Raw genomic sequence first — 23,314 nt, forward strand, 5'->3', positions numbered from 1 at the left:
CGCACCGATGTGACGTGCCGCGCTGGATAAATTAATTTTTTCCTACAGTAATAATAATTTCTCCATCAAATAAAAATGCGTTATTAATGGAGATAATTTGACGTAGAATACGATGGTCGTGCTGAGAACTCGCTACGAGGTGAAGGCAATCGCTAAAAATCGATTTAAACATATTAATTATTTATAACAATATAAATTTCGGAATAATCGTAAATGAAACAATAGTTGCATTAAGATTCATTTTATTAGCTTGGGTTGAAAAAACGAACTTTTCAGCTCAAACTGAATCGGTGTTATGAATTTTTGAAAATGAGTTCTCCGTGCCAGAAAACACCAAATTATCAAATTTTCGATTCCCTCTATGTTACGAAATATGTAAAATAAAAAAATCCTCGAATACGTATCCCTATTTTTTTTATATAGAACCCGTGAAATAATTTTAAGCTACATCAAAATTGTGTCGGTCGATTTTTATCTAAATCTGTCCGATTCGTCAAAGAATGTCCCATATTCAAGAGTGTTTCACGGAACAATAAATTGAATTTGCTATATTCACCGTAAAATTATCAAAATAATCAGTTCGGTCGTGATGCAGTCGCTACACGCATGACGTCATCATTTGCATGCAAAATTCGAGTCAATCCTGTTGGTATGGTTACCGACTCAGATTCAGGCCATTTACCGACCGCGTTTTGTCTAATATTGAGTTGCGCTACTCCCCGGTGGAGAGTACCACCTTCGAATGGTTTGGAACCGAGGAAACTTACGCAGAGGGCGCTTCGATCGATTACAACTTTTAGATCCAGGTCAGCGGCACCTTAATATATATCACAACACCATCAGTAATATTTATGTTACTGTGTTTGTAATAAATTTTATACCTCTCTAGTTCAAAAAATGAAAAGTGATCGAGTATTCTTGTTTCAGTACATACAATAATACAAGGTCTCATCTCAAGGCATTCAATACTTGTAAGTTATTGAAATTGGCATTAGATTTCTAATATTAATTGGTAATGAATTTTTATTATTTAACTTAGAAAATTTATCAAGAGCTTCGAGATTATTATTGGTGTATTAGTGTATGATAGTACCATACCTGAATGGTATCTAATTATTGTAAGGTCTAATCTTACCAGCAAGACAAGCTGTTGTACGAATGCCCTATCCTTCGCCATTGCCAAACAGCATCGAACGACACCTTCGGACTACTTACAGAGTTGGAAGGTTCCAAAGTAGGTTTCTCTGTAGAAGCATCGTTATGCAGGAGAATTGTGTCATCTTCATCTGCGTTGTCTAAGCTCATAGGTCTGCAATTACATGACCGCACATACACGCATACACACATTTTCAAACAAATTTACTGCCAAATGGTCGTGTAAATTTAATTTTTTCATCATATTCATTACATGATTACATTATATATTATATAGATAAATTAATTGTCTCAAATTACGCATGATGAAAAATTATCTCACACCTAATTTTGAATAATGGTCTACTAACAATTAACAGTTAGAAATATAGTTTTCTGTTAAATCATAGAAAAATCTGACATATGGCAATACAGAATAAACTGAAAGCCAATGTACCGATGAAACAGTATCGGTTAAATCTAGTTCCATCCGAAGCGCTGTTTTCCTCTATCGCAACACCGACATGTCACTCATACCGTTTCACGGTTTTTGAAGATATTGTTGGAATATTGAGTGATGATAAAATCGTATTCAAGTGCAACTCTCCAGCGATAAGTCCTGTAAAAAGGGAATATGTCACTCGCTACCTCTTTTCATTTTTATACCAAATTCTAGTTATTTTTATAATGGAAACAATTTCATTTAGCAATTGCTGTTTTGCAGTTGCTTGCAAACATCTTCTTGTCACCTTCGGTTTTGCATGTTTTCACAACACTGGTACGTCGACACAATGTGCAAGTAACTTTTAATGTACTTGCAAGTTCGTTTCTGTTTTCTCAAGTGATGTTTCTTAACGATAATGCTGTATCACAATCACCGCACCATAATTCTTGTTCCAATGTCAAGAGTTCAACAGCTCTTCAGCCTTCTAGGTTATGTTGAATGTCTTCTTTCTAATGAATCAAAATTACTATTTTAATTTTAATCTTGCTTTGATCTACAGAATAAATTACAATTTTTTTTTCACAACAAGATGTGATGTTCATATACATTTAAAAATACTTTTGTTACACGAGATTGTCAAAAGTCGAGAACTAACTTCTTTTTTCTGACAAACTTTGCTGAGAGCTGTGCACGTATTTTGTCCCTCTGTTCCTTCACTTTTTGTGCAGTGAGCGCCCCTTTCCTTTTTCCGTGATTATTTCTCACATTATGTCTGATCATATTGTAGATTTTGATTCATACAAACAACACTTCACTAAACTACTGTAACTTTCGCAATGTAAACAAAGCTGGTCAGCTCATCAGCCGATTAGACGGAGAGAGAAGATGACGGCGCTGCCACAGTCGCACTCTCAGTAACGTACGACGTGACAATTTTTCTGTCATAACTTTTTTGACCGTTGAAATTGAGTTACTGAGCACAATATTATTCTCGTTACATTTACAGTTGATAATCATACTGTTTTGGTGAAAATAAGAAGTATATTTGCAATTTTGTACGGGGCCCGTGCTTGGCACCTACCTAATACGTGGGTTAGTTTCACCTCTGTACAGAGTGGGGACCCTACGAAATTTTTCGCAAAGGAATTTCCATGTTAGAATTTACTGAGTAATTTGATGCCTTAATTTGTTTCAATGGGTCCTGAATCACCCCGTATGTATAATTTAATTTCATTTTACTGGCCGGAATCGAGATGTAATTTTATAGAATTGCATTCGATATTCGGGTAAAAACTTCGTTTTTGGGCGCGGCCCGCGGAATACCTACGCCCCTGCGGGGAGCTGATGACGCGCAACCGATGCGCTGTTACGTTCCGAGAGGAACGTTTCGAGTCGATTCTGATTCGCCGCGTGATTTGAATTGTTCTTCTGACTTACGTAGTTGGTATATGTAAATCTCGGGAATCCGCTGATCAGCTCCTCAGATCTTCTCATTCAACTCGCCTACAATTCTGAGAGTTTGTTAGGTAAGGCTCGTGCCAAACATCACTGCGTGATTGAAATAATTATTTATGACAACGCTTGGGTTAATTACACATTTATTTACGGTCTCCTTCTAGTTCTCGATGGTAGGTTTACAATTGTGGTACAGATTGGTGTTAATCACTATCGCAGTGACAACTGTTAATAAATCTCGGAGGTTCTGAATGAATTATAATGTGAATTGATTCTAGGATTCCGATAGAGTTCTGATCTGTACTCTATGATGTCTGAAGTTTTTCTCTTTCATTCTGTTTACTGGAAAGGTTGAATTAAATGGAAAGTAGGAGGAGTTCAAAAGGAGTCGCGGTTTCTCGCGGGTCTCAGATGACTGGTTAGAGATGATGAAATAATTGGGAGTAAGGTTTCTGGTTCGTGCATGAGATCTCGGTGGTGGATTAGCGCGAGGTGGTTGGTTTAGAGAAGCAAGCGGCGAAGCGCTAATTGGTCTTATCATCATTAAAATGAAGGCGCTATCCTGAATTCTGAGAATAAGGGTTTCTTTCTCTGTGAACTATCTGTGATTTTTCTTCCCACGTTTCCGGTGTTTAGTCCACTCGATTATCTTAACTACTGCAGGTGTTTATTACTTTGGGTTATTACGGTTGAGATCGTAAATCAAAGGTTTTATGTGAAAGCTAATGTTGAAAGGTATAACGGTTAAATGGGAAAAAATATATATACCATGTATGTTATGAATTTGACTGATGAAATAACGGTTAATCTAGCATATGAGAACTATCGATATAAGAATTTGGACGTTATGATGGTAACTATGTGTGTTGGTACTAATCTACGACTATCGGTAAGAACACGTAAGGCTCTCTTATGGTAACTGCACGCTGGTCAGGTAGGGCGCAGAGAGGGTGCCGCCGTGGATACCGGCTGGCACATAACAGCGCTTTTCTTCTCTCGTCCGAAACCGTTAAAAAACAATCGCGGATTAACTTAACAACCGTATAATGCACGCCAATCAGATCATCGATAAGACGTTCTGCTTGTCAGGGACGCAAACAAACAGCGAGAGAAGCGATACTCCCGCAATTTCGTTATTCTGTCTCCAGCTGCTGCAGCACATACATTGAAATAGTATATTTCACAGTTAGGGTACTAAGGTAGTCATTATGTGGCCAGGGCAATGTTTTTAGCATGTATCCCTACGATTCGTGCTAAAACAATTGTCCTGGCCGGATAATGACTACCTAAGTGCGCTACTGTGAACTATGTTTTATTCAATAAATGCCCGATTTTAGCGATTTCTTATAATCTGCAAAGTAAAGTCCGTGGCGGTTTGGCGTCACGGCGCAAACGTGTAGATTTCTTTAGGAATTAATAGAGTAAGTTTAATAATTAACAGGTTACTTCAATTACTATTAAATATAATATTATTTTAATTAAAGAAGAAAAGAATAAATTTGTTGTAAATCATCAATTTTGTCTACAAGTACAATTGTTAATTGTAAGAGTACAATTTTCAAATTTAAATATCGGCGCATTATGTGACGATGTGACAGCAGTTGACGAAGAGATCGATCCAATATTAATGACATTCTCAGTTTTTTGACGTTTCACTACTTGGCTTATTTCTTGATCATAATTGGTCTCTTCAGAAGTAGACGTGGTTGGCAAATTAATAACTGATTCAATCATTTTACCAATTTTGGCTTTATTTTTGACTGACTCTTCAACATAGCCTTCAGCAATTTTAGCAGATTCCCAGTTACCTAAATGTTTCAATGTTGTTATATTTGCTCCTGAATCAGCGACTTAAGTTGCTGAACGACGTCGAAATGAATGTCCCGTGTAAGTCTCAGGGTTTTCTAATTGTAAATACGTGGCAATTTTTTTAGGATATTGAGCTAATGTATTTTCACCAATAACTTGGTTGATACATTTTCCACCTCGTATAGCTAAAAAAAAATCGATCACTGGTGCAATTTTTTGGGCGCAAATTAATGTAATTACGGACTAATTTAGTGAATTCCCTGCCGACAGTAAAAAACTTTGACCGTTTTGTTTTTGGATGGTAAATTCTGATAACATAAAGACTTCCTTCTGTTTTTACATCATCCAATTTCAGTTTTGTTAATTCAAGTTTTCGACAAGCGCCACTTATTCCGATGGTTAATGCAACCTGTAGATATTTAAGATAATTTCAATTTTAATTATGAAAACGGTAAACGGTTATATATTCATAAGAATAAAAAATTGTTTAGTTTTACCTTAACCTCCAGAAAACTGTTATCAGGAGCTGTAGTTAAAAATTTATTTATTTGTTCTGGAGTCAAAATGTTAGATTTTTTAGTAACAAAACCTTCAGCTCTTCTTTTCAGTAGAGCAGTAACAGAAATATACTTTCCAATGTCAATTTCTTCTTTTAAATTAATCATTGTTTTTATCATCGAATATTTCGCCCACATACTAGAAGGTGCATATTTATTTGACAATTCTTTAAAATAGGCAAGCATCACTGATTCTGATGGAGATTTTGTTATGTGATCAGCTATCCAATTATTAAATGCTTCATAGGCTTTTTCATATAACCTCTTGGAATCTGGAAATAAATCATTTCGTGCTTCTTCGGCAGCTTGACGTAATCACGTGGTGTAATAAATGAGATCAATTCTTGAGAACCTTTTACACTCATTTTAGAAATTTTTTAAATCAAATAGTGCACCTCAATAATAACACTGATTAGTTTAATCGTTTGACCACTCAATATGATCCTGGTTATAAGCTATTGTGAATCGTAGCATTTATTATACTAACCGTTCTAAAACATTATTGGTAAAAATCACAGGAAATTGAACTTGCTTGTATGGTAATTGCAGAGCGCAGATAACCGACCAGTCTCCATTATTGGACGCAAGTAAATTTAAAGCTGTTCCTACTGCCCCTATAATAGCGCTATTATAGGACCTCGGTGGAAAACGACGAAATCTATTTTGATTTTGTAATATTATTAAGTGCCGGTCGATAAACAGCCACTTAGGGGCTTACTTTGCAGCATGAGAACGCGCTAGAATCGGGCATGCGTTGAATAAAAGTCTTTTATCGCTACAATATTTTTATACTTTCTCATTCAAGCAATTTCGATTTTCATTTTTTTACGGCGCTCTAAATTATAAAATTGTCAAGTGTGATTTTATTTCGACCTAAACTGATGAATTAATTGGATTCACGAATTTTAATTTTGCATTCATAAATTTTTTTTTAATCATTCAATCGAAATTAAATTCAGTTTTAGTGTTGAGCCAGACGGGTGATATTTGGTAAGTACAATTTCACGTTATTAAACATTCTTCCATACAGTTTCATTGTGAAATGGTTGAGTCGGGATGAATGATTGTGTTACGATCTGCGACGCTCGTACTTATTCTAATCCCATTATTAATAAAAAAAAACGCCAGGTGACATTAATAACTTAACAAATTTGATCGCAATTCAACCAAAGCCCCACACATACCGGAATATCTACATCAACCGGGAACCCTAGAATCTGTAGAAAATAGAAGTCTTGGAATTACCTCGTTTACGGGGATATACAATTATAAATAGGGGGGGCCGAAGTTGTGGGGATTTTATACACCTACTTTTATGTGGCTAGCGTCTAAATCTAACAAATATAACGGTAATGTATGCTGTTCGATGAAATTAATTTTCTTCGGGATCAGCGACTTGACCGAAATCTGAACAATACAAATTAGAATTAATTTCCATTCTCTTGACTGATATTATATTTTTGAATTGGTCCTTAATATTCACGTTAAATACGATCAAAATCGGCAATTCAAGACGCGCGTCTTTTGGCGCGTCGTTTGGCGCGTCGTTTAGCGCGTCTCTTGGCGCGTCGTCTGGCGCGTAAATCCCCCCACCCATCCCGGCCTCTTCTACTAGCTGGAGACAACTTCACGAATGTACAGATCGCGTCAATGATAGTCTATGCCGGATAACTTCTAAGAAAATTCTCAAAAATCTTATTTCTCATTCCAAATTTTGTTTGTTCGTTTGTTTGATCAAAATGTTTGGAGTACTGTAAAAAAAATAGAGAAAAATCGGCTTATCTTATCGAGTTTGAAAAAATGCAAATTCTCCGGTAGATTTGAATAATCATAAAAAATTTAATATTGGAGGGAAAAATCTATAAAAATTTAGGAGTTCTTTGACCTCATTACAGTTTTCAGAAATCTTAATTTCATCTCTGCAGGCTTAACATCATGACACCGAGGTCAGAACTTTGCAAACGCTATCGACGATTAAAGGCAGCCCTAAGTAAGAAAACTGCCGAACCTTTAAAAAAGCCTAATAATTTACAACCTACTTGTAACAATCAGGGATTTCGCCTGCCGCGGCAGATAGAAATGCCAAAACTAAACAGTCTTCTTGAAGACAAACTTTTACATCTGCACCTGACAAATGACGACAGTCTTCCCGGACAAAGATTATCTGATCTAGACAGAATTTCAGACCCTGACTTAACCGATCACGACAGACTTCCGGAACCAGACATTCCCGAAGTAGATTCGGTAGCTGACGCTGAGCAAACCGTGTATAAGCCAGATTCGGAATCTTGGACAAAACAATTAGCGACAGCATTTTTGGAACATAATATTAGTCACCAAGCAATAAAAGCAATTTTGACTGTACTGAAACCATTACATTCGGAATGACCATCTGATCCGCGAACCTTGTTACGTACAAATAATACTGAACAGATCACATCATTTGGATTAAACGATGGAAACGAATTTGTGTACTTGGGGCATTCGGCAACACTTGGTGGCTCTATTGCAAAACACTCGCGTATCAGAAATATATAAAATCCAACATCGAAAAGTCATAGAACTTATTTTTAACGTCGACGGAATACCTTTGTACTGTATTTCGAAAGTACAACTTTGGCCTATTCTCTGCAAAATTTTCCATTCTGGCATTAACTTCCCTCCGTTTGCAGTAGCTCTATACAAGGGTAACACGAAACCGTTAGATTTGGATAAATACTTAAATGATTTTGTGAAAGAAGTGAACGAATTACAGAATGATGGTCTTCGAATAGATGAATTTAAATTTTCCGTAAAAGTGAAATGCTTTTCTTGCGACATGCCAGCGCGTTCGTTCTTAAAGGGCATTTTTGGGCATAACGGTTGTTTTTCCTGCGAGAGATGCGTCCAGCACGGTAAAAAACTGAGGGGGGAAAAAAAACTTTCATCTTTCCGGAAATGGATGCAGAAAAACGTACCGATGAAAGCTTTATTCGGCAAACTCAAACGGAACATCATAAGCATTCGACTCCGTTGAAGTCAATTCAAAACTTTGGTCTCGTCACACAATTCGTATTGGACATCATGCATCTAATATTTATCGGTATCGTCAAACGTATAGTTAAGGCATGGGTAACAGGGTCTAGATCTAACGTAAAACTTCATAAAGACGTGATTCAAGAGATCAACTAAAGAATCAAAGACCTTCACACAAATATTGCAAAAGAATTTCATCGAAAATTGAGACCATCGATCTTTGGAAGACAACCGAATGTAAATTTTTTCTAATGTACTGCTGCCCATCAGTAATTAAAGGCCTAGTCAGCAAACCCCTCACAAGACACTTTTTAAAACTACACGCAGCAATGCGTATTCTCTGCGATAGAGATCTCTTACCAAATGAAATTCAAGTAGCACGAGATTTACTGCGGGAATTTGTACAGCAAATTCCAGAGTTATATGGCGAACATTTCCTAGTTTCCAATGTACACAATTTGCTTCACCTACCAGATGATGTAGAAAACTTATCATGCTCATCACAGGACGTTAGTGCCTTTCCTTTTGAAAATTATTTGGGTCGGATTAAAATGCTGGTCAGATCACCGAATAAACCGCTTGCTCAAATTTGTCGATGACTTTCTGAATTAGCGACCGTCAATATTTCTAAACGCATCACTATTCGAGAAGACCTGACAATTGAGTACACGCGAAAAACAGCTGCAAGACAAACTAGACAGAGAGATGAAGCACCGGACAGGGTTCGTATCGAAGGGATTACCTACAAAAACTATTAGTTATCCCGAAAATCACCAAATAACTACGCGATTCTGTCTAACAATAAAATTCTTAAAGTCTCCTCTATGTACAAAAAACGAAACCAGATCTTTGTTTCTGGGAACGTATGTATCACCAATGCGTTGTTTCGCAAGCCACGCAATTCCACACTGACTGGTAGCTTCGTTATAACTGGATTGGAACGAAAACATACATTAGTAAATATCACAGACATCAGAGCAAAAACTGTAGTTTTCACGAAGGGTACAAAATTAGTTGCCGTAAAAATGTTACATTAATCTGAACCAATTTAGTCCAGTACTATACCAGGGTGGCCACTAAATCACCATCACGAAATTCCCTTAATTTTCCAGGTTTTTGAGACAAGAATTTTATAATTTTCCCTGACCAATTCGGATAAATTGGTTATAATGAATTAATGAGAATATACTCATTTTCCATACAATTTTTTTTTTTAATGAATTTCACTGAAAAGGTAGGGAGAATTATAAAATTTTTGTCTGAAAAATCTGGAAAAGTCAGGGAATTTTGTAATGGAGATTTAGTGGCCACCGTGTACGAGTAAACTTTCAATTTTTCAGCTCAACAAGATGACTGAAAAAGACTACTCTGTCGTCTTGTTTGACGACAACACGGTGAGTGCAGTTGTTACTACTTGGCTGTCAAAGACAGCTGCCGGTAAGACAGTTTGTATGTGGCCACCAAAGGCTATACGGAGCGACGAGGGTCTGAAAAAACGGCTAGTCCCAGGCAGAGATTGGCTGCAGTACAATGTGGTGCGATGCTTTACGTCGACTGGTAAATCATCATATGATATTGTTCAGTCACACTCAACAATTAAACTTATTATCTAACAATTCCTATACTTTATTCATTGAATTATCTTCATTTATTAAATATATACATTTTCATTGACAATATTAATGTTAATTGTAATTACCCTACTTAGGAACATTGACGAAAGCCATGAAATTGGCTACTGATGCCGAGGAGGAAAGTGTCTTTGAGGAGTCAAGCGATGTGGGTACTGAGCCTCGGCTCAAGGCCAGGGAACCTGTGACCGTACAATCAGATTCCAGTGAGAGAATGTCTACATATTTCTGAAACTGAAAAATTTCAAGGCATTAGCAAAACTCAAGAATATGAGATACTAAACGAAAAAAATCAAAAGATTTTGGAATGATGTTATACTTGTGCACAGCTAATACTCAAAACTTTGATAATAATGCGCTCTTTTCATGATCTTACCTTCGGCAATACCACAATATGGTTATATATAGGTAAAAAGAATACAAAGGAGTCTTTGATGTTACTGAGGGAGAAATCGATTGCAACATTTGACACCTCTGTGCAGACAGATCCTGTGATCGCTACAGGGGTTGCACCGCCGTGCCACGAGTACAGTAAAATATTAGGTGAGTCGTGGGTTATTCTGGAACAATTAATAATTAATGAGAACAGTAGTGATCGTCAATAGCAACGAATTTTTAGTAAACAGATCACATCATTCACAGTGAACGTTAAAAGTAAAATTGTATACTTAGGCATTCTGTAGCACTAGATGGCCCTAATTTACTTTACGCACCAGATGATCAGTCAATGTGGACAATTTATTATGCCTTGTACAAGACATTAGTGCCTTTCCATTTGAAAATTACTTGGGACAGATTAAAAAGCTGGTGAGATCACCCAATAAATCGATTGCTCAAATTTGCGGATGACTTTCTGACTTTGTGACTGTTAATTTTTGTAAACGTATTACCATTTGACAAGATCTGATAATCGGGTAGACACGAGGAACGATTCGAAGACAAAGTAGACCACTAGACCAGTTTAGCTGATTCATGATATCCGTGGATCTGTACGTGAAAATTTGGATACACAATTTCGGTGCATGATCGGTTTTATATAGACAATGGATTTGCATACAGCACCTGTACAACCTGTAAAAGAGACGAAAATTATTTGACCTAACAGTAACAATAACAAAACTGGTTATAAAAAAGTACAAAAAAAGTATTGTATAAAATAAAAAAGATTACTTGCCATGAATAATAAATTGTTTTATAATATGATAAATGTATAATTACCATGAGCAGTCAATGAGGTACTTTTTAAAATCACACTCAACAAACGCATACTTTCGCTGACAGAAAAGGTCTTGTGAACAAGATTTCAGTCGTATTATCAGTATTGCACGTATTTGTCCATTGCAGCTCTTTCTCAGTTGCTCCTGATTTTCAACGTACATAATTTGCTTTGCGTATTAGAAGTTCCCATTCAAAAATTAAGTGGAACACTTAACCTTGACTGCAAATAATACTCGACTAGGAGTTAATCACAGTTCATCCATAATTGTATTAAAAATCAGAAGTTTGAAGGCAGAGTGAAAAAGATATTCTGCACTCGTGGGCCACTACCTGATTGGCGCACGTGATCGTGGCCAGGACTTTGGTCTCATCACACAATTCGTGTTGGACATCATGCATCTAATATTTATCGGCATCGTGAAACGTATAGTTAGGGCATGTCTAACAATAAAATTCTCAGTCTCCTCTATGTACACAAAACGAAACCAACAGATCTTTGCTTCTAGGAACGTATGTATCACCAATGCGTTGTATCGCAAGCCACGCAATTCTCCACTGACTGATAGCTTTATTATAACTGGACTTAAACGAAAACGTACCGTATTGAAGGGTTTACCTACAAAAACTATTACTTATCCCGAAAATCACCAAATAACTACGCGATTCTGCCTAACATTAAAATTCTCAAATTCTCAACAATAGTAAATAATCGAAGGCTAATTATGAACAAGATGAGTATGAAGGAAAATAAATAAAATAACAACGAATAATTAAATGAAAATAAATAAATAAAACAGTAATGATAAATGAATGAAATGTTGATAAGGGAATTAAATAATAATGAATAAATAAATTGGATAAATTTTTAAAAAATGGCAGTTTGAAGAATGATAAAAACTTACTATACATATCCAGAATTATGTTAATAAATTATGAAAAAGTTTGAACATATTAAAAAACAAAACCATATACAATATATTATGATGAAATATTTTCAGAACGATTCTCTGACCTTGTAATGGAGCTAGAACGCCGCGATATCAAGCAGAACGAAATGTTGACATCAATGAAGGAGATAACTGATGCTGTGACCGAGCTGCGTCAGTGCATTGAATTCGCCAAGTCACCAGAGATGACGGAGGCTTTGCAAAAGTTCGGAGAAACTTTTGGAAATTGTTTCCCTTTAAATACCCACTTCGATGTCGTGGAATTTGAGGCGGCGCTCGAAGAAAAAGAGAATTACAAATTATTAGTAAGTTATCAATGGTTACAGGGGTGCTCAAATTTATCTTATCTTGTCACAAGCTGATTTTCTTTTTGGAAGAAAAATTTTAAAATGCTTACTTTGAGAGGAGAATATCGGTCGATGGATTCCGTTCGTTGAGGCTGTATTTTTTCATTTTGAACAAAATGCATACAATGATTATAAAAATTTTTGATAAAATTAAAACTTGAGAAGTATGTAAGACAAATGGCATCGGTATCATTTTGTCAATATGAAGAGATCTTAGTATATCAAGATCTTATTGTTAGTATAACATACTGTATTGTTATGAGGCTGAAGTTAGTAACGTTATTGTAACGATTTACGTTTCGAAAAAATCGTTATTTTAGAATTGCAGAAATATCTGAAATGCAATAAATCATAATAAGACAAAATGTATTCATATTTTGAAAACTTGACCACTGCAAAGTCAATATAAGCTTGCAAAATAGTGATTGCCCCATTTGCCCCCATGTTTCGTTGCGTTAACGTCACTAACTTCAGTCTCATGTATTGTTGTGAATACATCAAACCCCGAAAAGCAGTGTTGACGTGTGAACAGATTCAATCTATAGTCGAGATTTTACTTTGGGCTGTAAAGAAGTATCGAAAATTATTTAAATATATTGAAATTTTAAGAATAATGAACAACATTGAGTAATGGGGTTGTATATCTCAAATTTGAACAATAATCATACAAATTACGATAAGAATTGATCATAAGTTACTTTCACTTTTGAAATATCAAAAAATCTATTCTTATAGTAAAAAGAAACCATTTCTTACATATTCTGTGAATTTCCTAAAATTTTGAAATAGGAGAAGAAACCTTGAAACTCGATCCAAGTACTGGAGGTCGAATTATATCTGGAACAATACAGTAAAGTTTAACTAAGCAAAATGAAAAAAGTTCTAACCACTTATATTGAGCAAACCATATTGCTAGAATTCCTACGCAAAATGATCACTGTAAAACATTTTCAATGTGATTCGACACAAGTTAAAACTACTTTTGCTACAGTGATTATCTACTAGATTGGGTAATCTCTTAATATAATACATTGTATCTCACGAATTGAAGTAATTTGGTTATAGGATCGTATGGTATACAGAATTTTGTATTGCTAACCGCAGCAGCAGAACTATGATAGTAAGTGTTATTAGAATTGACTTCACTTCACATTAGTTTCTGAGTGCAAGGTTATACATGACATTTGTCCTAATGTGCTACATGATTGAAACAGAAGTTAACTAAACGTATTTTTTCGATCATACTTCTGGATCAGTTTCATGCACGAAGCTATATGGTTAACTAAGTGAACAAATCCTTCATGCTAAGCATGTAACATATTTGGTATACCGCATAATGATTATTAATTCTGTATCAAGGTTCACTACCTGCTGAAAACTTGTGGAGGCACTGGAGTCAAAGATTTCATACGCGACGTAATGGAGAAGATCTTCAGTAATGGCCTGACCCTGGAGTACAGCGGGCAAGGTAAGAGGGGAGGCAAAAAAAAATTTCTCGGCCTTGACCACCTACAAAGCGTTGGTCTGTGAGTTTTATTTAATGAATATAATAAAATATAACAAGGGCACCCTCACTGAAACTTCCTTTACAACATTAATCCAGCACATCAGTTAGCGTAACGAACATTTGCCTATCTGTAAATAAGAAAGCATCATGAATTTCCAAGCTTATAGGGACCGTAATAAATTCTAGATTCATGTTTAACACTATTCACTGCCGTATCCCTCCCTCAACCGACATTTCACAGAATGTACTTGACTACTCTGCTCAGATTAGGTTAGGTCGAGGTTCCTTCCTCAAAATTAGTTAATTCAAAAATCAACCATCTTCAAATAATACTTGTAATTGAGATAACTTACCTATAAATCACCGTAGATGGCAAATCAGCTATGTTGAATAAAACCACTTCTAGGGTAACCACGTGCTCGTCAAATCTTTGAACTTATCTTGTCAACACTTCATAAGTTTATTCAACAGTTATTATTACGGCGAATATGGAAAATTTATTTTTGTCGGAACATTTTTTCGACACACATGTTTATAATTGTTTTCTAATTATCATCATCCACTTTTTGTAGGTGCAACATTGGAAAAATACGGCGGGCAGAGTGAAAAAGATATTCTGCGCCTCGTGGGCCACTACCTGATTGACGCACGTGATCGTGGCGAAGAACGAAAAAATAGGAACGCGGCAGCAGCAGCACCGGCTAGGGTATGACAGAATAGCTTTTCGTTTAGAATTTTTTCATGAATAAATATCTTATTCTATTCCCTATTCGTCCTTATCCTAATCGACTTCCATTTCCCATTCATCTCTCACTCTTTCATTCTCTTGTACATCCCTGATCCTTTCCAGTTCTCTCATCCAGACTTCTCCCACCCCCTCCTCACCTAACATCTCCCTCACCACCTCCTGCCAGCTTTCCCCCCTTCTATCACAGCCCACGCACCTTTCCCATACGTGCTCCCATGTTTCCTCCTCCCCCCCGCACACCCTACACCTTCTCTTTTCCTCTTCTTCCCAGTACCTTGCCTCCTTCATCTCGCTTCCTAATCTAAATCTTGCCACCCTTGTCCACCTGCTTTCCCCCCAACCCTTTCCCAGATACCCTGGTATCCCTTCTCCTTTCACTAGCCTGTACCATCTGTTGTACCTCGATTCCCTTATTTTCTCCCACCTCTCTTTTCTCTGTTCTTCCCTCTCTCTCTCTCCTCTATTTTCCTAAAATCCACCTCTCCACTCTCCCTTCTCGCGACTACCTCTCTACTCTCTGCCCCCCTTTCCTCAAAGAAACTTTCCCTTTCTCTTTCCCATCTCGATCCCTGCCTCCCAACTTCTGCCTTTTCCCTTATCTCTCCCCAGCATCTCCTAGTTAGCTCGCTACCCTCCCCTCTCTCCAGCTTCCTTTCAAAATTCCATGCCCTTCTCCCTGCCCTAATCCTTAGTTTCTCCCTCTGTAGTTCCTCCCTTACTAAATATCCCGGTGATCGCCCATCCACTCCTAATGTACATCTCAAAAATCTATCCTGTTCCGCCTCGACCGCCCTCCACTCCCTCCACCCCCATATCTCCGATGCGTACTCTATTACCGTCCATACCGGCCTGTCAAATAACCAAATCCTTTCTTCCCAATCCCTCCCAAACCTTCTTTTTCTTATTCCCCATACCTGCCTCATTACTACCCCTGCCCTCCGTACTCTCTCCTTCACGTGTGCTTCCTGTCCCCCATTGCACTTTACTCTACACCCTAGACAGCTGAACTCTTTAACCTCATCTATCCTTTTCCCATTCCATCTCCGATCCATTTTTTTCCTTCTGCCACCTCCTTTCCTAAATCTCATAATCCTTGATTTCCCTACATTTACCGTCAGCCTTTTCCTATCCATATACCTTTCTAACTTCTTAATTATTACCTCTATCTCCTCTTCACGTTCCGCTAGTAGCACTATGTCATCAGCATACGCTAACGTACATACCCTGCCGCCGGCCAACTCCACCCCCCCCCCCCCAACCCTTCTGCCTCTCCCCATTTCCTCTTCTAAATCCGCCAGCAGCAGGTTGAATACGTGCGGACTGAGCGGACATCCCTGCCTTACCCCCCTGGCCGTCCAGAACGCCACTCCGACCTTTCCCCCGCTCCTCACCCGACTCTTTGTTTTCTTGTAAATTTCCTCTATCCTTACCCTTAGCCCTTGCTTCACCCCTCTCCTTTCCGTAGTCTCCCACAGCACCTTCCTGTCCACCGAATCGAACGCCGCTTTTAAGTCCACAAAGAACGCCACCATCTTTCCCTTATCCCTTCCCACCTGTCTATTGATTAAATAGTTGAACACATATACGTTGTCAATTGTACCCATTCCTTTCCTGAAGCCAGTTTTATTTTGCGGTATCATGCCCTCCTCCTCTACCTTTCTTTCTAACCTTTCTGCTAATGCCATCGCATACACCTCATACAGAGTTGGCATCAGCGTCACCCCTCTACCTATACTGTTTAGCCTCACTCGGGCAGCCCGCGCGTCCTCAACAAGTTCCCGAAGCTCCTCCAGCGATAACTCGCATGTTGCTTCGGAAAAGCCTGTAATTATTTCTTCCTCTGCCTCCTTATCCTCACCCCAATCAACGATCGGCCACTCATCATCATCATCATCATCATCACTTGAATCATACTCGCGAGTGGGATGAGATGGCAATTTTTCTTTCTAAAATTGATTCGCGATGAAAAATCTGTACAAAGAGCAAACCGAAATGGAAAAAGTTGATGCTGCTGCACTCATCATTCATATGCATGATAAATCTCTAACCCAAAAAAGTTTTCACCTATTCAAAATGACGGATACAGAGAAAGTATGGAAGATACTAGAATTTTGTTTTAATGTAGTGCTACACACCAATCCTCTTCCGAATAATAGCCCTGATCGTCAGCTCTGCCAAGGTCTTCCATGAGTTAGCGGATGTGATCGAGCCCATCCAGAAGCATACCGAATCGGATGTATACGGCTTCGTAGCCGTCAAAACCGTCCTCGAACTCAACGTCCACTTCTCAGATATTCAATACCACCCACTCACCATCACCATCACCACCATTCCAAACATCCTCCACCTCAGCCTCCTCCTCCTCCTCCTCCTCCTCCTCCTCCTCCTCCTCCTCATCGCCCGATGATGATGCTGATTCGAGATGATGCTCACCAACCAAATTATGTTCAAACTCGTGAACATCTACATCGTAATCATCACCATCATCACCATCGCTATCATCAATACACTGTTCATGGTCGATAACCAGCGTATCAGCGTCGCTATCAACCACATCCTCATCATCCTCCTCCTCATAATCTGCCCCTCTACTCACCCGTTTGTATGTTGGTGAAGGTGGTGGTGAAGGGGGTGGGCAGTCCAATGGTCCTCTTTTCCAGCCGTTCATATTTTTTTTTAATATGATTTTATGATTTTTCCTAAATTTTTATGGATATGGTGATAGGGTGTCACGTGCGGAGCGATCTTGCCTGCGACGACTTGACCCTCTAGATTTTCGCAGAGGTTTATTTTAATTTTTTTCGTGGGTTGGTAGGTGATCGTCCTCTACAGGGTGATCCCTGGGAAATGAGTTGGAGGATTTAATTATACTGTGATAGAATGTTTACTAGGGAACCAAGTTGTAATAAATCAAATTGGAATGCAAGAAATCGGTAACGAGGAAGCTTACAATTTTTTTAACCTAATAATTGCATGCATACACCTACTCACTCTTTGGTGGTTTCTACTTCGAATTCTAACTCACTCTCTCGCTCAGTTATGATCACTCTTATCTCTACACAACTTGATTGAGTTCGTGGCACAACTTCAAGCACTTATTACCAACTTCGAAAGACTGACACCGTGACGCGACAAGCCTTCCCGACCGCGTATAGATCAGAGTATTACCCTCTAATCGTCGGTGGCGGAAAAGGACTTACAACCTCTATACGCGATTGCTTCCAAGGAGCCGGGTTCCGTTAAGGTCGTTCTCAGCTGTCTCGAACGGGACTAACTTCACTCGCTCGTCCGACGCCCCATGGAGCGTCGGACAGCGAGCAAGGTTTTTGCTGATTTTACAATTTAGAACAAAGGCTTGCCTCGCGATGATCATTCCTGAAGCGCGTGATCTCGCGCTCGCCTCATCCCGGTGTTAATTACACCTGGGATCTGGCGGGCGCGGGGACGCTGATGTTGCAACGATCAACTACGCCGGTGCGCTTTGGTCGTGCCACGAACTGTTTTATATAATGGTTCAATTATATGAATATAATGATGAATTTGAGGCTATGCTTCCTCGTCTATTTTAAAAGCGATATTGATAATCAATGACATATTGGTATATAATCACATATTTTGGTGTGCACATATGCGGCGTTCGTGACAAGGGAATACCGAAGAGTTGAAACAAATAGAAAAACTTCGTTAACATACTAATCAAATGTGATAATCATTATGGAATTCAAATCGGCATTCACGGTATCGTAAGAGGATTGGTGCAACACCATATATATACTTATATTCTATAAAGTACTCAAAAAAATAGAAACTCGTTGAAGTCTTCGGGTTTTTCAAAAGACACCTTTTTTCACAACTCACTTTACCGAATGCTTGTTTCTACACAAAGGATTTTTCAAAATGCTAGAGAAGTTTCAAACCACTGTTCGAATTTATACGAAAGGAACCACACCCGCCCTCCACCGAGCAAAAACCAGCCAGCCAATCATTCGTAGAGCGTGCACCACGTGGCATACAGGCAAAAATTTAACGTAATGAAACCCAAAAACTGCATGTGCACTGTGACTCGGATTTTTCCCGCTCCTCGGTCACTCGAAAAAAATGACCGAGAAATTACTGCATGCACAATAATTTGGCGTCCACGATGTACCCTTGATCTAAAACAATATTGCGATGTTTTGTTGGGCGCCTGGCGTGATCAACACGCCTCGAAATCATTAATGCGCTACACCTCGGGAATATGCTCGGTAGCTCAGTACCGCGAAGAGGGCAGGGGTAATTTTTGGAGAGAGAGACACACTTGAAAAACACACGCTACTTAACAAAAGAAGTGAAATACAATCTTATATTTCACAATGGCGGTGATACAAAAACAAACAAAAATAATCCAAAAGTCGCTCATTGCGATTCTAAAAATAAACAGAAAATGACACGTAACCTACTTTATTTCTTACTCTACTGAGCTCGCGGCTCCATAACTAATTTTCACTCAACCCTGACAAAATGGCCATACGTTATTCTCAATTTGCGAATTCGCCATTTCTTCCCCACAGCAATAATTGCTCAAAACCGAAACTAAAACTACTTTCTCGACGGTGCACCGTCGGGCTACCGAACAGACGGCGTCCTCAATCTCACCCGAGATTTCACATGACTCGGAGCTTCGACGCTACCACGAGCTGCCTTAAATCTAAACGTGATAACATAACTCAACCCAATGCTTATTTCAAATAAACAGATCCGCAACGCCACTATATTTCAGACGCATACAAAACTCAATACTCGAACTTCTCGTCTCAACCGCTGCTCAACGCAACGGCAACTTCGACTATACATCACCTCAACTCGACTGAACACTATCTTAAATAAGCCGCAACCTAACTAAGCGCAAGCACCACTAAATGTCACTTCAACTAAACACAATCTCAAGGCGACACAACTCAATTAACATTATCTTAATTAAAAGGGTACGGAACTAAGCGCAAGCGAAACTAAACGTAACCTAAACTGTACCCTACCGCAACGCATCCGAAATCATACCTTCTCAAAATCCTCCAAAACGTTATTCGCTGACCCGAGCACTCCAATTCAGCACTTCCCGACCCACTCGAGAGGTGACACTGAACAACCCGATAACGCGGCTCGACCCGGTACAGCGGAATTCGGCTATGGGCTATTCCGCGTCAACCGGATCAGTCATCTCTCAGATATTTTTTCAATTTGGCATGTGGATTGTGTGGAGGGAGTTAGATTTTTGTGCCAAAGCGCGAATCTCATAATGCAAAATTCGATTTTTTATTAACAATAACAAATTAGACTCCCATTTTTTTCAAAAATTCATAACTTTGGCAAAAAATTAGATACAATATATTTTTTTTTTGAAATTACGAAGAAAGCTCCATAGAATTCAAAAAAAATACGAAATGGTGAAAAAAAGTTTTCATCAATTGTTTATTTAACAATTAATTTTTCAAAGATTTTTAAAACAGTGACTGAGACGATCAAAAAATTTTCGTTAAATTCTGACATGTTCCTTGAACTGTACTACAACCTGTGAATTAATTCCAGAGGGGTGTTTTTCTTCGTTTTCGAGTAAAAAATCATTAAAGGTGTCGATGCGCATGAAATTGCGACGCGCCGAGTCTCTACGTAATGGCGGGCGGCCGGTTCCCGTCCACCGCTACCCCGCGGTGGCGTCGCAGCGTTATTTTAGAGTCATTTTCACGATATAGGACATGCTTGAAGAATCTGAAAAAATACTGTACCTTCACAAGGCCTGCTCAAAGCGATAAGTGAAGTTTCAGGAATGTGTTTTTCACCGTTTTTTTATTACAGAGATTCAAAATAACGGTTACACACTATGAGAGTGCACATAAATGATAATAATTACATAACTTGCTATTTATTTTGAAATGAAAACACATTCTTGAAACTTCACTTATCGCTTTGAGCAGGCCTTGTGAAGGTACAGTATTTTTTTCAGATTCTTTAATCGTGTCCTACATCGTGAAAATGACTAAAATAACGCTGCGACGCCACCGCGGGGTAGAGGTGGACGGCAACTGGTCGCCCGCCATTACGTAGAGACTCGGCGCGCCGCAATTTCATGTGCATCGACATCTTTGATGATTTTTTACTCGAAAACGAAGAAAAACAACCCTCTGGAATTGATTCACAGGTCGTAGTACTGTTCAAGGAACATGTCAGAATTTTAAAAAAAATTTTTGATCGTCCCGGTCACTGTTTTAAAAATCTTTAAAAAATTAATTGTTAAATAAACAATTGATGAAAACTTTTTTTTACCATTTCGTATTTTTTTTTGAATTCTATGGAGCTTTCCGCGTAATTTGGAAAAAAAAATATATTGTATCTAATTTTTTGCCAAAGTTATGAATTTTTGAAAAAAATGGGAGTCTAATTTGTTATTGTTAATAAAAAATCAAATTTTGCATTATGAGATTCGCGCTTTGGTACAGAAATCTAACTCCCCCAACACAATCCACATGCCAAATTGAAAAAATATCTGAGAGATGACTGATCCGGTTGACGCGGAATAGCCTCTATACTTAGTTTCAAAAACGAGAGATACTCAACTTAAACCCGTGACTCTACTCAACTTTCGCAAGATCTCAAAATTTACTCTTCTCTAACACGCGTACTCAGGCTATGGTGATTGAGCAACAGAATCAGCAAAAGAATTTCGTACTTTTCTATAACGCAAATCCAAAACGGTTATCCGTTACTCGACAAGCCTTTTCGTGATTACGCTCGGAATTCAATCGCGGGGATAGAAGCAGCACTTATCTTCTACATCCGTGGAACCCCCTTTCCATTCCCCTAGAACTAGGGTGGTTTCAAAAACCTACGACCTGCCGAACACGGATCTCGAAACGCCGTCCCATACGTGACGTCTTACCAACAAGAATACGCAATAATCGATCCGTCATCGATTTCGTCGATTGCGCAACTCGACGCGCACCTTTAATAGCATCGCGGCGCAGAACTTGACGCTAAATCGCAATCTTGTCCTCCACGCAACTTCATGACGTCTTGGTGGTGAGCGTGATGCTCCCTCGTCGATAATCAGTCCGTCGCAAGTTCGCTAATCAATTGTTGGCAGAGTGAAGGGAAAGAGGTTGCGGCGCACTGGCCGCGAGCGGGAATCGCGTCCACCTTGAATTCCCGCGATGCGGGGAACTGCGTCGGCTTCCCCTCCGAAGCCTCGACATCCTTCCTCCTCAATTGTCGCTAGTCTGCCACTTCGCGATTTCTTCGAATTCGGTGCCAACTTCTGCCTGATGCCGGTGTGACTCGGAAAATGGAAGAACAAAAACACCTGAAATATATTGCTATTCGCTAAGGTGTCCCCATTTGTAGTTTCGGATGCGTGAGTCTAGTCCTGGCACTCTTTTGCAAAGACTTCGCGACTCAATTTCGTAAATTCCTAAATTTTGGTTCCGCCCAGGGTACAAGGAACCCCTTGTAACGGGCATCAAAAATGCCACGTTACAGCACATACCAGCCAGTAGATATACAAGGCCGGTTCTGCGTAGAAACACCTTCTTTACTGACCAAGCCGACCAATCCGCCTATACGTGCATCCCAGACGCAAACCCTTGAAAGTTACCCCCACTCTTGTAAGATAGAACGTGCTCTGCCGACCGTTTGTCGGTCAGAAAATCTCCCAAATGACCATGATTGTCAGTAAAAAATCCTCCAAATGACCATGATCGTCGGTGAAAAATGCCTGAAATTGCCGTGGTGTTACCCCTTGTGGGATAAGTTGTGCTCTTTGTCGGTAAAGAAAATCATGTTCATCGAGCGGAATCGATAACTGCATTACCGAGCGCACTCTGTGAATCCTCAGGCGTTCGAGCGGACCCCGTGGATCCTCGAACGTTCGACCGAGAATCCTGGCGTGTGTCAGGTTTTGAGAGCTTCCAGAAGGTTCGAGAAGATTCTCACGGTCTTGAACGAATCTAGACTGACTAAAAATTCGTCCGACGTGTTTCGACTCGACGGTGAGCGGCATGCGGTCAAAGGATTTCGGTGTGACGTTGAATTTTAGACAAACAATTCTTGGAATCGTCCGACGAAAACAATACTCAGAATCGTCCGACGAGTTTCGACTCGACGGTGAGCAGCCTGCGGACAACGGATTGCGGTGCGACGTTGAATTCTGGAAGGTTCTGAAATAAAATCTTAACTACCAGGACAGAGGTTCTGAAATAACGGTCGATATTGACGATGCAAAATATTTTATTGAAAAAAACAACTCAAGATTACAGTTTGACATGAAATTCATAATGCTGATATATGGGTGTTCTTACTCGACGGTATCGTACCCATGCTTTAGGCAATGAGAATAAATAACTGTTCGAGTAGATACCGATTGTATTTTGTGTTTGAGTAAAAAATTTCGCAGTTACAATACGTTTTGAGCTGCACAGTTTGGACGTAATATAGCGTGATGCGTACAGTTTGAATTCGTGTCTGACATTTTA

At 38.9% G+C, this 23,314-nt stretch overlaps 1 protein-coding gene across 1 annotated transcript; it reads right to left on the reverse strand.

The window, feature by feature from the left end:
- Nucleotides 1-15,223: 15,223 nt before the first annotated feature.
- Nucleotides 15,224-17,481, reverse strand: LOC124309083 (uncharacterized). The gene is made up of 2 exons (XM_046772337.1): nucleotides 17,251-17,481; nucleotides 15,224-16,759 (listed from the first exon to the last, which is right to left on the reverse strand). Exons 1-2 carry the CDS (start codon nucleotides 17,479-17,481, stop codon nucleotides 15,224-15,226), a joined length of 1,767 nt encoding a protein of 588 aa, XP_046628293.1.
- Nucleotides 17,482-23,314: the final 5,833 nt, after the last annotated feature.

This window comes from Neodiprion virginianus, chromosome 7 (assembly GCF_021901495.1).
Source record: "Neodiprion virginianus isolate iyNeoVirg1 chromosome 7, iyNeoVirg1.1, whole genome shotgun sequence".
In the NCBI taxonomy this organism is placed as follows: Eukaryota; Metazoa; Arthropoda; class Insecta; order Hymenoptera; family Diprionidae; genus Neodiprion; species Neodiprion virginianus.